This window comes from Scyliorhinus torazame, chromosome 10 (genome assembly GCF_047496885.1).
Source record: "Scyliorhinus torazame isolate Kashiwa2021f chromosome 10, sScyTor2.1, whole genome shotgun sequence".
Taxonomy (NCBI): Eukaryota; Metazoa; Chordata; class Chondrichthyes; order Carcharhiniformes; family Scyliorhinidae; genus Scyliorhinus; species Scyliorhinus torazame.
Window position 1 is genome coordinate 60,551,904 of NC_092716.1, and position 17,670 is coordinate 60,569,573.

At 49.9% G+C, this 17,670-nt stretch overlaps 1 protein-coding gene across 3 annotated transcripts in view; it reads right to left on the bottom strand.

The window, feature by feature from the left end:
* Positions 1–17,670, bottom strand: part of vps35 (VPS35 retromer complex component) — a 93,129-nt gene that overhangs the window by 38,072 nt on the left and 37,387 nt on the right. For all 3 annotated transcript variants that reach the window (XM_072518171.1, XM_072518173.1, XM_072518172.1), the window contains exon 7: positions 13,433–13,516. In XM_072518171.1, coding sequence (XP_072374272.1) covers positions 13,433–13,516 — 84 coding nt within the window. The remainder of the gene's footprint in view (positions 1–13,432; positions 13,517–17,670) is intronic.

Sequence of the window (17,670 nt, forward strand, 5' to 3'; positions counted from 1 at the left end):
TCTGACCGTGAAATGCCGCCCATATTATCTTCCACGTGAGTTCACTTCAGCCATTATCACAGCAGTCTACATCCCACCCCAGGCAGAAGTGAGAAAGGCGCTGGACGAACCATACACAGTTATAAACAACTACGAGACAGAACACCAGGAGGCCTTGTTCATCGTGGCCGGAGACTTCAACAAGGCCAACCTCAAGAGTGTACTGCCAAAATTCCACCAGCTCATCTCCTGTCCCACCAGGGCGACAACACTCTTGACCACTGCTACTCAAAAATCAAGGGCGCCTACTGTTCCAGCCCCTGACCGCACTTTGGGAAATCAGACCATAAGACAGTGCTCCTTCTCCCAGCATACAAGCAGAAACTCAAGCGGGAGAATCCAGCTAAGAAGGTTGTGCAGTGCTGGTCCGAGGAGACAGAAGAGCTTTTATGTGACTGCTTAGAGACATGGACTGGTCCATATTTAAGAACTCAGCGACCAACTTAAATGAGTATGGCACCACCGTCACAGACTTCATCAGCAAATGTGTGGACGACTGCGTGCCAAAGAAAGCAGTACGTACGTTCCCCAACCGGAAACCATGGCTCAATCAAGAGATTGACTCCCTGCTGAAGGACAGATCGGAGGCGTTCAAGACAGACGATCCTGACCCATGCAAGAAATCCAGGTACGCCCTCCGCAAAGCCACCCGAGATGCCAAGAGAGAATATCAAACCAAGCTTCGAGTCACAGACAGACTCTCAGCAGTTGAGGCAAGGACTAAACAACATAACGGGCTACAAAGCGAAGTCGAACAATATCTCTGGCAGCAGCGCACCCGTCCCCGATGAACTCAATGCATTCTATGCTCGGTTCGAGCAGGTAACCAACAATCCGCTGTCGAGTGCCCCAGCAACCCATAATTCACTCATACCCACCATCACAGCTTCCGAAGACAGATTGGCCTTCCTGAAAGTGAACCCTCGGAAGGCGACGGGCCCGGACGGGATCCCTGGTCGTGCACGCAGAGCCTGCGCGGAGCAGCAGGCAGAGGTATTCGCGGACATCTTTAACCTGTCCCTACTCCACTCCGATATCCCCACCTGCTTCAAGATGACCACCATCATACCGGTACCAAAGAAGAACCAGGCAACGTGCCTCAATGACTACCGTCCAGTGGCCCTGACTTCAGTCGTAATGAAGTGCTTCGAGAGGTTGATCATGAAGCACATCACCTCCATACTCCCAGAACGCCTTGATCCACTGCAATTCGCAAACTGCTGCAACCGGTCCACATCAGACACCATTTCCCTGGCCCTACATTCATTCCTAGAGCATCTCGAAAACAAGGACTCCTACATCAAACTCCTATTTATTGACTACAGCTCCGCCTTCAACATCATAATCCCAGCCAAGCTCATATCAAAGCTCCAAAACCTCGGACTTGGCTCCCCACTCTGCAACTGGATCCTCTATTTTCTGACCAACAGACCACAATCAGTAAGAATGAACAACAACACCTCCTCCACAATAGTCCTCAACACCGGGGCCCCGCAAGGCTGCGTACTTAGCCCCCTACTCTACTCCCTGTACACACACGACTGCGTGGCAAAACTTGGTTCCAACTCCATCTACAAGTTTGCTGACAATACGACCATAGTGGGCCGGATCTCGAATAACGACGAGTCAGAATACAGGCGGGAGATAGAGAACCTAGTGGAGTGGTGTAGCGACAACAATCTCTTCCTCAATGCCAGCAAAACTAAAGAGCTGGTCATTGACTTCAGGAAGCAAAGTACTGTACACACCTATGCCAGCATCAACGGGCCGAGGTAGAGATGGTTAGCAGTTTCAAATTCCATGGGGTGCACATCTCCAAAGATCCCATTGAATATCAGGGGGAAATGGCTGGATTCTCTCTTGTTGGAGATGGTCATTGTCCATCACTTGCATGGCACGAATGTTACTTGCCACTTGTCAGCCCATGCCTGACTATTGCCCAGGTCTTGCTACACGTGAGCATGGGGTACTTCAGCATCTGAGTTGTCGCGAATGATGAACATTGTGGAATCATCAGGGAGCATCCCCACTTATGACCTGATGATGGTGGGCAGATAATTGATGAAACACCTGAAGGTTGTTCTGAGGATACTATTCAGAGGAGCACCAGCAGTGTTGTTCTGGGACTGAGATGACTGACCTCAAACCACCACAACCATCTAATTTTGTGCCAAGCACAAATCCAATTGAGAATATACAAGAGGGCAGCATTAGCAAGGGCAGATGTCCATGGAAATGAGGAGCAATGCCATAGAGGAATTGGACGAGGAGGATTTTTAAAAATTATGATATGTTTGATTGCGCACCAAGGTATGGTAGTGTGCACAGCAGTGATCAGGGGACAGGAGCTTGCTGTTTGAATGGGCACCAATGTAGGGCAGCAAACGCAGAGGTGATAAATCTGTGTAAAGGAGAGTTTTGGATATGTTTAGTGGGTAGAATTATGGAGACCAGCCAATAGAGCATTGAAATAGCCAAGTCTAGACTTCCGGTTGCGGCTATGCGGAGCCAAGTCACACGTTCGGCAGCTCCCGCTAAAAACTGACTTTTGTCCGCTTTTCAGGGCCCCCAACGGAATTTTTTCAACATTTCCCGGTGTGGGAAGAAGACTGCAACATTCCCCCGACAGTGTATGGCTTGGACCAGGAGCGGGGCGACTAAAAAAAGTGGTGGTGAAGCCAAAGAAAGTGCGAGGGAAGAAGAGCAAGATGGCGGCAGGCAGGCACCAGGCAGCGTGGATGCAGTGGGCACAGGAGCAGCAGGAGGTTATCCAGCGCTGCTTCAGGGAGCTCAAAGCGGACCTGTTGGAGCCGATGAAGACTTCTATTGATAAGTTGCTGGAGACCCAGGCGGCCGCAATCCGCGAGGTCCGACAAAAGATCTCAGATAACGAGGACGAGATCTTGAGCCGAGCGGTAAAGGTGGAGGCGCACGAGGCACTGCACAAGAAATGGCAGGAACAGTTCGAGATGGAGAATCGGTCGAGGCAGAAGAATCTGCAGATCCTGGGCCTCCCGGAGGGGCTGGAGAGGTTGGTCGTGGGGGCCTATGTGGTCACCATGTTAAACTCGCTGATGGGAGCGGGGTCCTTCCAGGGGCCCCTGGAGCTGGAAGGGGCCCATAGTGCTGGCGAGGAGGCCCAAGGCTAACGAGCCGCTACGAGCGGTGTTGGTGCGGTTTCATCGGTTCGCTGATTGGGAGTGCGTACTCAGGTGGGCCAAGAGAGGAGCAGCAGGTGGGAGAACGCGGTGGTTCGAATATATCAGGACTGGAGCGCGGAGGTGGCGAAGAGGGCCGGGTACAACCGGGCGAAGACGGTGCTGCACAGGAAGGGGGTGAAGTTTGGCGCAACTGTGGGTCACCTACAGGTGCACCATTATTTTGAGCACCCGGAGGAGGCATGGGCCTTTGTTCAGGCCGAGAAGCTGGACACAAACTGAGGGTCGGGATCGAGCGTGGGGATGGTTGAGGATTGCTGTTGATGTGTTACATTTTGAGGGGGGGTCTTTGTTCTTGTTCAGTTTTGGTTCGGTGTGGGTGGTTAGGGTGGGTTGGCACTGTTTTGGTTGGGTCTGTCGGGTGGGCTCTTGGAGGGTGGCAAGTAAACGGAGCAGGAGGTCGATGGCTGGTAGGGGGGGGGAGATGGGGCCCCGCAGGGGAGGGGGAGGCCCGAGTCAGCCCCTTCCTGTGAGGGGACTGGGCCTGTAAAGGGAGCTGCAACCGAGGAGGCGGGGCAGGGCAGGTGGAAAGCGCGGGCTTTTTCCCGCGCTGAAGGCTGGAGGGGGCGGGGATGTGCGGGTTTTTTCCCGTGCTTGAATGGAAGGGGGAGGCGGAGAACCTGCTGGTGGGTAATGGAGATGGAGGGGAAGTCCCACAATGGCAGGAGTCGAAGGAGAGGCGGGAGCGGCCGGGGTCTGCAGGAGTCAGCTGACTCGCGGGAGTGCAATAGGGGCAGCAATGCAGCTAGGAGGGGTGCTAGCTGGGGGGTGGGGGGAATCGGGTTGCTGCTGGTATGGTCAAGGGGGAGCTGGAGCGAGTAGGGGGTGTTGGGACGGGGGTCTGCCGCCATGGGGAACGGGCTGGGCGCGGGGCGCAGGAGCGTGGCTGGCCGAGGAGGGGTTATAGCTAGTCGGCGGGGGAGGGGGTCGGGTAGCCCCTAATCCGGCTGATAACCTGGAACGCAAGGGGGCGGTTAAGCGGGCCCGGGTGTTCGCACACCTGAAGGTGGATGTGGTCATGCTCCAGGAGACACACCTGGTAAGACTGAGGAAGGGGTGGGTAGGCCAGGTGTTTCATTCGGGGCTGGATGCCAAAAATCAGGGGTGGCGATCTTGGTGGGAAAGAGGGTATCGTTCGAGGCGTCGAGCATTGTGACAGACAATGGCGGCAGATAAGTAATGGTAAGTGGTAAGCTGCAAGGGAAAAGGATGGTGCTGGTCAACTGGGACGATGCGGGTTTTATGCGGCGCATGTTGGGTCGGATCCCAGACTTGGAAGTGGGGTGTGAGATAATGGGGCGGGGAACACTTTAACACGGTGCTGAATCCGGCACTGGATCGCTCCAGGTCTAGGACGGGTAGGAGGCTGGCGGCGGCTAAAGTGCTGAGGGGGTTTATGGACCAGATGGGAGGGGTGGACCCTTGGAGATTTGCAAGGCCGGGAACTAGGGAATTTTCATTCTTCTCGCACGTTCATAAGGCCTATTCCCAGATCGATTTTTTTGTTATGAGCAGGGCGCTGATTGCTAAAGTAGAGGATACCGAGTACTCGGCGATAGCCATTTCGGATCACGCCCCGCATTGGGTAGACCTCGAGCTGGGGGAGGAGAGGGACCAGCGCCTGTTGTGGCACTTGGAGGCGGGGCTGCTGGCTGATGAGGAGGTGAGCGAGCGGGTCCGAAGAAGCACAGAGGGATACCTGGAGGCCAATGATAACGGGGAGGTCCGAGTGGCGATGGTCTGGGAGGCGCTGTAGGCGGTGGTTAGGGGAGAGCTGATCTCCATTAGGGCCCACAAGGGGAGGAGAGAGCAGAGGCTGGTGGGAGAGATGGTGAGGGTATACAGGAGGTATGCGGAGGTGCCGGAGGAGGGACTGTTGAGGGAGAGGCATAGCCTCCAGGCCGAATTCGACCTGTTGACCACCAGGAAGGCAGCGGCGCAGTGGAGAAAGGCCCAGGGGGCGATTTATGAATATGGGGAAAAGGCAAGTCGGATGCTGGCGCATCAGCTTCGGAAGCGGGATGCAGCTATGGAGATTGGGGGAATTAAGGATATGGGGGGGGGGGGGGGGGGGGGGTGTAGTGCAGAGTGGGGTTGGCATAAATGGGGTCTTCAGGGACTTTTATGAGGAACTGTATCAGTCCGAGCCCCCACTGGAGGAGGGAGGGATGGGCCGCTTTCTGGACCAACTGAAGTGCCCGAAGGTGGAGGAGGGACTGATGGCGGGATTAGGGGCCCCGATTGGGTTGGAGGAGCTGGCCAAAGGGATAGGGAGCATGCAGGCGGGGATGGCACCGGGTCCGGTCGGTTTCCCGGTCGAATTTTACAAAATATATGTGGACCTGTTGGGCCCGTTGCTGGTTAGGACCTTCAATGAGGCAAAGGGGGGGGAAAAGAGTGGGCATCGTTTGAAATTCATGATCCGAATTGCAGCTTTTGCAGAGCTTGTATCTTATCTGATGACGTGGGATTGACTGTGCCAAAAAGCTTTCAGACACTTTATTTACTGCCTAAAATCAAGATCTGTTTCTTTCATAATATGAAGCGGCATTATCAATCTGACAGTCAAAAACGCAGATAATTGAAGGCGAGGCAAGAGAATGAAGCAAGGCCAAAAGACAGTTTGTCATTTTACTTTTAAAAGTTTGAAGTATTTTTCCTCCTCCAAAAGTATGGGTGAAATTACCTGATGACTTTGACTTGCCGATTTCCAGACGTACCATATCGCCTGAAAAAGTTGAAATGACAATGGAACTGCAAGATATTGCTGATTCCTTTGTTGAAGTGAGGAAATAAACCTACCCTGAAGTCTGACTTATGGTCAAAATCTGTTCCCCTGGGTATGATAGAATATTTCATAATAAATAAACCAGAAAGGTAATATGAAAAATTTGAGGAAAGAAGAGGCTCGAGGCTGAAAGCAGGTTGAAGTCTTCGTAAGTCCCATATTGTGAGGGTGAAGAGATATGGAATGATGCAAATTAGAAATTGGTTGATTTTTTTTCCGGAAAACTCCATCCATTGTTAGGTTTGCAAATTATTCCCCGACTTTAGTTCAAAAGTGCCGCAGGTCATCCACGAAGACCAGACGGGGTTCGTGAAGGGGAGGCAGTTGAACGCGAATGTGCGGAGGCTCCTGAATGTTACGATGCCGGCAAGGGAGGGGGAGGCGGAGATAGTGGCAGCGATGGACACTGAGAAGGCCTTCGATAGGATAGAGTGGGGGCACTTGTGGGAGGTGCTGAAGAGGTTCGGGTTTGGGGAGGGGTTCGTCAGGTGGGTTAGGCTGTTGTACAAGGTCCCGATGGCGAGTGTGGCCACAAACAAGGAGGTCTGAGTACTTTCGGTTGCATCGAGGGACGAGGCAGGGGTGTCCCTTGTCCCCCATGCTCTTCGCACTGGCGATTGAACCCCTGGCTACGGCACTGAGGGAGTCGAGGAACTGGAGGGGGCTGGTGCGGGTGGGGAGGAGCATAGGGTGTCGCTCAATGCGGATGACTTGCTGCTATATGTGGCGGACTCGTGGGGGGAATGTCGGAGGTAATGAGGATCCTCAGGGAGTTTGGGGATTTCTCAGGGTACAAGCTCAACATGGGGAAGGGCGAGTTGTTTGTGGTTCACCCAAGGGACCAGGAGAAGGGGAATGGCGAGCTCCCACTAAAAAGGGCGGAGAGGAGCTTCAGGTATTTAGGGGTCCAGGTGGCCAAGAGCTGGGGGGCCCTGCATAGACTTAATTTCACGAGGCTAGTGGAGCAAATGGAGGGGTTTAAGAGGTGGGACGCGTTGCCGCTGTCCCTTGCAGGTAGAGTGCAGTCAGTCAAGATGACGGTGCTCCCAAGGTTTTTGTTCCTGTTCAAGTGCCTCCCCATTCTTATCCCGAAGGCCTTCTTTAGGCAGGTCAACAGGAGCAATACGGGGTTTGTGTGGGCGCGAGTGACTCCGAGGGTGAGAAGGGTGTTCCTAGAGCGGAGTAGGGATTGGGGGGTGGGGGACGGGGGAAAGAGTGGGGGCCTCGGTGTGGACCCCGATACAGGGGAACCACCGGTTGTCCCAGGGAGAATGGATGGAGGGTTTTCAGGGTGGCACAGGGCAGGGATAAGAAGATTGGGGGACCTGTTTGTGGATGGGAAGTTCGCGAGCCTGGGTGAGCTGGAGGAGAAGTACGGGCTCCCCCTCCAGGAAACGCCTTTAGCTATCTACAGGTAAGGGCGTTTGCCAGGGGGCAAGTGGTGGAATTGCCGCTGCTGCCGCCACGCACGGTACAGGACAGGGTGCTCTCGGGGGCGTGGGTTGGAGAGGGGAAGATCTCGGCAACATACCAGGCCAAGTGATGCAGGAGGAGGAGGAGGAGGCCTCTATGGAGGTGCTGAAAGGTAAGTGGGAGGAGGAGTTGGGGGAAGAGATAGAGGAGGGGACGTGGGCAGATGCCCTAGGGAGGGTGAACTCTTCCTCTTCGTGCGCAAGGCTCAGCCTCATACAGCTTAAGGTGCTGCACAGGGCACACATGACCGGGACAAGAATGAGCCGGTTTTTTGGGGGTGAGGACAGGTGTGTTAGGTGCTCAGGGAGCCCAGCAAACCACACCCATATGTTCTGGGCATGCCCAGCGCTGGAGAAATTTTGGAAGGGCGTAGCGAGGACGGTGTCGAGGGTGGTAGGATCCAGGGTCAAACCGAGCTGGGGGCTCGCAATATTTGGGGTTGCAGAGGAGCCGGGAGTGCAGGAGGCGAAAGAGGCCGGTATTCTGGCCTTTGCGTGCCTGGTAGCCCGGCGAAGGATTCTTCTTCAGTGGAAGGATGCGAGGCCCGCAAGCGTGGAATCCTGGATCAACGATATGGCAGGGTTTATTAAATTGGAGGGGGTGAAATTTGCCTTAAGGGGATCGGTGCAAGGGTTCTTCAGGCGGTGGCAACCATTCTTGGACTTCCTGGCAGAACGGTAGACAATGGTCAGCAGCAGCAACCCGGGGGAGGTGGGTTCTATTTTATTTTTGTTTGTCTGTACTGGGGGATCTGAGGAGGTGTATATATTTGCTATGTGTTTCGGCGGGTGTTAATATATTATTTATGTATGGGAGGGAGGGAGCACTGGGGTTGTTTTGTATTTAATTCTATTGGTTCCTTTTACATTTTGTTGTTGATATTTTGTGAAAACTTTAATAAAAATTATTTAAAAAAAAGAAATAGCCAAGTCTAGTGGTAACAAAGGCAAGGATGAGGACTTCAGCAGAAGATAAGCGAAGACAGGGGTGAAGTCAAGCAATGTGGCGTAGGCAGAAAGAGGCACAAATACGAAATCAGAAGCTCATGTCAGGATCAGTATGACACTAAAGATGCAAACAGACTGGCTCAATCTCAGACCGCTGCCAGGGAGAGCAATAGAAACGGTCGGTAGGGAAGAGAGTTTGGGATGGGGATCAATGGTTTCAATCTTCCCAATATTTAATTGAAGGAAATGTCTGCCCATCCAGTATCAAATATTGAATAAGCAGTCTGGTAATTTAGCAATAGTGGAGTCATTGAGAGGGTGGTGGTGACAGTGAAGTAGAACTGAATGTTGTGAACATAATTGTGAAAACTAATGCTGTGCCTAATGAGAAATAGGCAGGGGCCAAGAATAGATCATTGGGGGACACCAGGGGTAATGTGTTTGAGCAGGAAGAGAAGTCATTACTTGATTCTCTGGTTACAATTAGATAGATTAGAACGGAACCATGCAAGAGCAGTCCCACCCAGATGTGCCTGCTCCCTTACCCGCATCTACTCTTCGTTACTTCAAACAATTCAGGAAGGCTAGTCAATATTACCTTCCTTGTCAAAATTCCTGACTTTGCAATTATATTTTTAATTTAATCTTTGTGCAAGGATTGAATTCCATTACTTTTTCTATAATTGACATCAAGCCAATTGGTCCATAATTCTATAGACTTGTTTCGTTACCTTCTTGAATAGACAAATCACTTCAACTGTCTTCCAATTGTCTGGCACCAAACATGCAACGTTGCTGCTCTCTTCTCACAACTTATTTTAATTTGCACAGGTGCAATACATCAGTGTAAAATGCAGTTTGACAGACTTGTTTGTGAACACAAAAAGGTATTTATTAATAAGAAAAAACGCACAGCAGTCACCCGGCTGCCCTTAGTCCTTGCCTGCTGAAGAGAGGACTCCACTCAAGAGTCCCAAGCCAGGTGACCCTTGCTCTGCTGTGTTGCCCTTAGAGGGACAATCACCACATCCCTCCCCTTTAACTGCTTTATACAATCTTCAATAACTAAGTTACTCAGTCCTAAATTTTAACTGAACATTTTTTTTAAATATTGGTCCAACGGAGAGGTTTTTCTGCTTCTTGTAGAACAGCGTAATTTTGTAGTCTGAAATGCTTCCACAGGATCGACATTAACAGGAACTGCAATAACGTGTAGCCATTCTGGCACAGGCAGTTCATTACTGACTTGCTTCCATGGAGACATCAGTTATGCCTATAACAGGTCGATCAGGTACTTTGGTTCTTACGGATTCAAAAACATTTCTTGATGGGAACACTGACTGCTGGAGCAGCACTCTACTCAAGTGACCCACATGTTTATGAACGATCCGTTCACTGGTGTGACAGGTCTTGGAGACAATAATTCTGGAGATTCAACTTGATCCAGTACTGAAGGTTTATATTATGTACTTCAATGGGTTTATGTTACAGCGGTGATGACTCATCAAATCTTGAAGTTTGTGTTTAAACAAACATTTTTATTGGTAGGCTTTAACTTTGTACAGTTCAAAATATAGTCTTGCATGGAGTTGTTCCATGCAGGCTTGCTGCTTACTGGGTTCTACAAAGAACAAAGAAATGTACAGCACAGGAACAGGCCCTTCGGCCCTCCAAGCCCGTGCCGACCATGCTGCCCGACTAAACTACAATCTTCTACACTTCCTGAGTCCGTATCCTTCTATTCCCATCCTATTCATATATTTGTCAAGATGCCCCTTAAATGTCCCTATCGTCCCTGCTTCCACTACCTCCTCCGGTAGCGAGTTCCAGGCACCCACTACCCTCTGCGTAAAAAACTTGCCTCGTACATCTACTCTAAACCTTGCCCCTCTCACCTTAAACCTATGCCCCCTAGTAATTCACCCCTCTACCCTGGGGAAAAGCCTCTGACTATCCACTCTGTCTATGGCCCTCATAATTTTGTATACCTCTATCAGGTCTCCCCTCAACCTCCTTCGTTCCAGTGAGAACAAACCGACTTTATTCAACCGCTCCTCATAGCTAATGCCCTCCATACCAGGCAACATTCTGGTAAATCTCTTCTGCACCCTCTCTAAAGCCTCCACATCCTTCTGGTAGTGGGGCGACCAGAATTGAACACTATACTCCAAGTGTGGCCTAACTAAGGTTCTATACAGCTGCAACATGACTTGCCAATTCTTATACTCAATGCCCCGGCCAATGAAGGCAAGCATGCCGTATGCCTTCTTGACTACCTTCTCCACCTGTGTTGCCCCCTTCAATGACCTGTGGACCTGTACTCCTAGATCTCTTTGACTTTCAATACTCTTGAGGGTTCTACCATTCACTGTATATTCCCTACCTGCATTAGACCTTCCAAAATGCATTCTGTCCTAGACTGCTCTTTGACCATGTGACTACACACAATACTGGGCGGTGCCACCCTCCAGTACCATGTTGACCCTTGCTCTGCCAAGCACGTTACATTATATAATGCCTGCAGGCACACGTCATCACAATACAACAAAAAGTTGTGTGTTTTGACAGTTCTTTCACAATCTTGGGACTGTCGCGCGTGAAGGAATGGTTGTGGTACTCGGTTTCTGGTGAATCATGTGATAAAATTCCCTCTTTCCAGCATGCTGCTGCCTCAGAGCTCTGCCACTGTCACCTCCTGGAGCTTCTTGTTGCTTGTGGAACTTTTGAGAATTGCACCCAATCTGGGGTCTTCTCTAATTTTCATGTCCATAGCCGTTTGTTGTTTCTTGTGGTTGCGGCTTTAAGCACGTTGCCACTTTAACTGAATTACCTCGTCAAGCCCACACCCCTTTGTTTCCATTCAGCTTTTAGCTTTGCGTTTTTCCTGCACTTTAAGAGTTTGGCATTAACCTGGCTGCCCTTTGAATTTATACTGAAGGAAGTCATTTCACTGACCCAGAGTTTTTTCTTCTTTTGGCTGGTTGGAGATTCCATTTTTTCCCTTTGCTGTGCAAGATTTTTTTATTTCTCTCACACTTGGAGACCAGTGCTCTCATCGTCCAGTCAGGGCCGTTGTTTTTAAAAACCCGTTTACTTGCCTTCATTTAAAAAAAAAAAAAAAAGAGGGCGAGAACTTTTCTTCTTTTGCTTCAAGCCCATCAGTGCCGTTGCTGCCACGCATGTGGAACGGACTCTGTTCCAGTCTACGGGGGTTCTGTGGCAGCAACTGCACTGATCCAGTACATTGGGAGATTGTCAAGTTCTGCTTTGTGACTTTTTTCCATGTTTCGGGACACCTCGTTGCAGTTCACATTTTTAAAAATAAACTTAAAGCACTGCTTTGTGTGTCTTTTAAAAAACTTTGCAGCAACCCTTATTTACTGAAGTTCAATTTATTATTCAATTTAAAGCCACAGCCCTTGCTTTGCAGGGCTATTGTCTCTTTTTTTCCTATATGTTTCTTTCTAAACTTTTAAACTAATTCAGGTTTCTTCTGCATCTGTCCCTCAGCCTCTCCAATGCACTGAGCCACCTTCTAGTCTGTTAGTGTGACTGATCTCTCATTTATGGATTCTGTTTCTAATGTCTTGCTAGTTATGCCTATTTTTCAGCTGCCATTGTTTTCTCTAAATTGTACAGCTAATCCTCCCTCTCTTTCTTCCCCATTCTTTCTGATATATGCTGAAACGTTTAGTTGCAGGTCCTATAATTTGGATGTAGTCACATTTCGGCCATTCCTATCACATCTGATTCCACGCTACAGATTATTGCCTCCAGTTCCACTTTATTTGCTGCGTGTGTTTCTGTACATGCAGTCCAAATTTGGATTTTAACAGTTCTCCTTTTCCTTTCATTTTTAAACAGCGTTTTCATACCTCTGCTATTTAAGTTGCCCGTGTTCCCTGGCTGTTAATTACCCTTGTTTTTGGCCTTCCATTTGCAGATAATGCTATTTTCATCAGAACCCTCCCTACTATGTTACTCGTTTCCAAGTGTCCAAAGTGTACAGGATCTTTTCAGTGCAGGCCATTTGGCCCATCAAGTCTGCACTGGCTCACTGAAAGAACATTCTATCTCCCCTGCCTTATCCCCATATCATTGCACATTGTTTCTCTTCAGATAGCAATTCAATTCCCTTTTAAATACCTTGATCAAACCTACCACTTTCTAAAGAACATCTGCCATCATCCCACCCATCGCGTCCCATGTCTTTTTTAGAAAGTCACTATTCCTCTTAGTTCATCATCTTCAAATATGGATTATATTACCCGCTCTTCCCAAATTTGGTTAATTTATTTCCTTTAAATACTGCATCAAGAAATGCTCAAGTTTTACCTGTCCCTCCCACAGCTTAGTCAGCTAAAACTAATTAATACTTCACAAATTGAAAACAAGTATTGGTTTTGGTTGGTCCCTTTTCGTTTCTCAGCAACTTTAAAGCAAAAAACATTTAACTCACTTCTGAATTTCCACTCAAACCAGCTCCCTCTTTAGACCAATCTTACTGTACTGATCATTGCTTTAGTTACGTATCAAACACACTTAATTATATACTTGTTCAGGTGCTGTAGTACAGACACAGTACTTATATTTTATTAGCATTTCATCACTCCTTTTTAGACCCAACATTTAAAGTGACCAGGTTTATTCAGATGCGTATTAAAGTTCAAATGCAGCTTGGCTAAGCTACTAATGCAGCTAGTCAGATTCATGCACACATTTAATAGGTCAGCACCTGTGATTAATATAACTATGGGGTAGCCATAAACATGGCATCCAACACAAGCAATTTATTTCCAATGAAATATTGCTTCTCCTAATAAATATGGCATTCTCACAATTCTCAGCTGGAGGAGGGGAAAGGGAGGCGGAGGGAAATATTAATAATCTTGCTTCCTTACACCACAAAAGTCAAGTTATTATTTGCAAAACAAATATGTACAGACCAAAAAAAATTAGAACTTTACCTGAATAATACATTCCATGAGATACTCTTGAGCCAAGCCATCCCTGCAGTTTACAACCTGTTCCAATATTCCAGTTAATACAATCTAGGGGGAAAAAAAATTGAAAAACAAAGTCAGTTGGGAGCATTTCCTGGGCAAACTTTGTGAGCTTGAACCTAACTGCAGACTTCTCAGGTCATAATCTAGGCTGATAAGGAAGTGCTGCATTGAGAGAGGTGGATGAAATGTTAAATGAGAGTCTGTTTGTTGGGGTAGGTCTGGGAATTGTTCTAGCGTTCTAGATATATTGCTCTCTCAATCATTACCACCAAACACTGTTTAATGCGTTTTTGTGGAATGTCACAATCCAAAACAGCTACCATATTTTCTTATACAAGTCATCAGGGCATTTTAGAGATGTACAAAGATAGTAATGTGCCATAATTTTAAATATTGAAATAAGATCACTGCTCTAATGAGCCAATTGCTTTTCCCACATTTCCAATTTCAACTGTACATCAGCTGTAATTAAAGTTCATTTGACATTTCTCAAATTGCTTCCCCAGATCAAGTAGCATACTGCAATGTAAAAGACATCAAAACGACAACAAAACAGAGCTGGAAGACGAAGATAGAAGAAAACGTGAGTGCCAAAGCATTATCATTTAAAAAGCCAGCACCATTAATGAGACAATGGAGTGGATTCTGGTCTCTTCATGGGAAGCAGGAATCAGCTAAAAAAAAAAAAAAACCACAGAACTTAGCTTTCCTACAAAAACAAAACTATTTTCCTGGCCTTCCCAACGCCTACCATTCCAGTGTGGCCTTTTCGTGGATTGGGAAAGTATTGGGTACAAAATAAATGCACACACGCCTCTTCCATAATCAATGTCCCTTTTGTGAGGGTCAATGTAAAACAGTATTTCCTCCCAGACTACGTGTGTGTTCTGGTGTGGGTTTTGAAAGCCAAGAAACATTCCTCCTTGGAGATTAAGACCGATGGAGGAAGTCTTCAGAAGCATCTGTAACATTCTGATAGGCGATTTCCGGTTGCGGCTATGCGGAGCTAAGCCGCACGAATCGTCAGCTCCCGCGAAGATGGACTTTTGGGCTCGATAGAAGAGCCCCAACGGGACTTTTCACACAGCCAACCCGTGGGGAAGAGAGGAGAGAGGTCCCCCACTAACCTGTATGGACCGGACCCGCAGCGAAACGGCCAAAAAAACGGCACTGGAGCAGCGGGAGAGGAAGGGTAAAATAAACAAAACGGCGGCGGCCGGGGACAAAGAAGAGATGCAAGAATTCATCAAGCGCTGCTTCAAGGAGCTGCGCAAGGAGATGGTGGCGCCTATGCTGGCAATAATTGAAGCACTTGGGGCAACCCAGAAAGCACATGAGGTGAAGATCCAGGACAAAGTGAGTGAGAATGAGGACGAGCTCTTGTGCCTGGCGGTGAGTGGAGCGGCACGAGGCGCTACACAAGACGTGGGCGGGAAGAATCGAAGACCTGGAGAACAGGCCGAGGAGAAACAATGAGGATCCTGGGTCTCCCAGAAGGAGTGGAGGGGGCCGACGCCACGGCATATGCGGGCACAATGATCGGGGCGCTGATGGGCGCGGAGGCCCCCCCCCCCCCCGGGGTTGCTGGAGCTGGAAGGGGGAAGAGGGGATGGGAAGATTCTATAGAAAGTATGCGGACCTGTTGGCCCCGCTACTAGTGAGGACCTTTAACGAGGCAAGAGAGGAGGGGACCCTGCCCCCGACAATGTCGGAGGCGACAATTTCCTTAATTCAGAAGCGAGACAAGGACCCACAGCAATGTGTATCGTACAGGCCGATTTCGCTCCTTAATGTGGACGCTAAGCTATTGGCAAAAGTGCTGGCCACGAGGATTGAGGACTGTGTCCCGGGGATGATACGAGGACCAGACGAGACTTGTAAAGTGCAGGCAATTAATACGAATGTGCGGCGGCTCTTTAACGTGATAATGATGCCATCGGAGGAGGGAGAGGCGGAGATAGTGGCAGCCATGGACGCGGAAAAGGCCTTTGACCGAGTTGAGTGGGAGTACCTCTGGGAGGTGTTGCGTAGGTTTGGGTTCGGGGGAGGGTTTATTAGCTGGGTTAAGCTCCTTTACAGCGCCCCGGTGGCAAGTGTGGTGACGAACCGGCGGAGGTCGGAGTACTTTTGGCTGTACCGAGGAACGAGGCAGGGGTGCCCTCGGTCTCCCCTGTTGTTTGCATTGGCGATCAAACCCGTGGCCATATCACTGAGGGAGTCTAATAAATGGAGGGGGGTGGTCCGCAGGGGAGAAGAGCATCGGGTGTCGCTATACGCAGACGACCTGCTGCTGTACGTGGCGGACCCAATGGAGGGGATGGTGGAGGTCATGCAGACTTTGAGGGAGTTTGGGGAGTTCTCGGCTATAAGCTCAATGTAGAGAAGAGCAAGCTTTTTGTACTACAGGCAGGGGACCAAGAAAGAGGGATAGGGGACCTACCGCTGAGGAGGGCGGAGGGGAGTTTTCGGTATCTAGGGATCCAGATAGCCAGGAGCTGGGGGGCCCTACATAAACTGAATATGACGAGGTTGGTGGACCAAATGGAGGTGGACTTTAAAAGATGGGACATGTTGCCGCTCTCGTTGGTGGGCAGAGTGCAGTCGGTAAAAATGGTGGTCCTTCCGAGGTTTTTGTTTGTGTTCCAGTGCCTCCCCATCATGATCACCAAAGGTTTTTTCAAGAGAGTAGGTAGGAGTATTATGGGGCTTGTGTGGGTAAGGAGAGGGTTCCTGGAGCACAGTAGGGACCGAGGAGGGTTGGCGCTGCCAAACCTAGGGAGCTACTACTGGGCAGCAAACGTGGCGATGATCCGTAAGTGGGTTATGGAGGGAGAGGGGGCGGCATGGAAGAGGATGGAGATGGCGTCCTGCAAAGGAACGAGCTTGGGGGCGCTGGAGACGGCACAGTTGCCGCTCTCGCCATCAAAGTACACCACGAGCCCAGTGGTGGCGGCAGCGTTAAGGATCTGGGGCCAGTGGAGACGGCATAGGGGTGCAGTGGGAGCCTCGGTGTGGTCCCCGATCAGTGGTAACCACCGGTTTGTCCCGGGGAAGATGGACGGGGGGGTTCCAGGGCTGGCACCGGGCGGGGATTAGAAGAATGGGGGACCTGTTCATTGACGGGACATTTGCGAGCCTAGGGGCACTGGAGGAGAAGTTTGAGCTACCCCCGGGAAATGCATTCAGATATATGCAGGTGAGGGCTTTTGTGAGGTGACAGGTCAGGGAATTCCCGCTGCTCCCGACACAGGAAATTCAAGGCAGGGTGATCTCGGGTGTATGGGTCGGGGAGGGCAAGGTTTCGGCAATACACCAAGAGATGAAAGAGGGGGAAGCGCTAGCAGAAGAGTTGAAGGGTAAATGGGAGGAGGAGCTGGGGGAGGAGATCGAGGAAGGTTTGTGGGCTGATGCCCTGGGTAGGGTCAATTCCTCCTCCTCATGTGCCAGGCTCAGCCTGATACAATTTAAGGTGGTTCACAGAGCGCACTTGACGGGGGCGAGGTTGAATAGGTTCTTTGGGGAAGAGGACAGATGTGGAAGGTGTTCAGGGAGTCCGGTGAACCATGTCCATATGTTTTTGGTCATGCCCAGCACTGGAGGGGTTCTGGAGAGGAGTGGCGGGAGCAATATCTCAGGTGGTGAAAGTCCGGGTCAAGCCAAGCTGGGGGCTAGCAATATTTGTAGTGGACGAGCCGGGAGTGCAGGAGGCAAAAGAGGCCGGCATTCTGGCCTTTGCGTCCCTGGTAGCCCGGCGAAGGATCTTGCTAATGTGGAAGGAGGCAAAGCCCCCTAGCGTGGAGGCCTGGACAAACGACATGGCTGGGTTCATAAAGTTGGAAAGGATTAAGTTTGCCTTAAGGTGGTCTGCGCAGGGGTTCTACAGACGGTGGCAACCATTCCTAGACTACCTCGCGGAGCATTAGAGGAAGGTCGGTCAGCAGCAGCAGCAACCCTGGGGGGGTTGGCGGGGGGGGGAAACGAGAGATTGCTTGAGGGGACGGACGAGCGGGGGATAACATGGAGGGTGGGGGAAACTGGCACGAATGGGCGAGAGCCAGTGTACAAAGCTCTGTAAACATATCATCTTACCATGTATATATCTTGCTCAGGGCGATTGTGTTATTTTGTTACCGGGTATTGTTTGTAAGGGGAAACAATTGGTTTGTTTTGTTTAATAAATATATATTTTTAAAAAAACA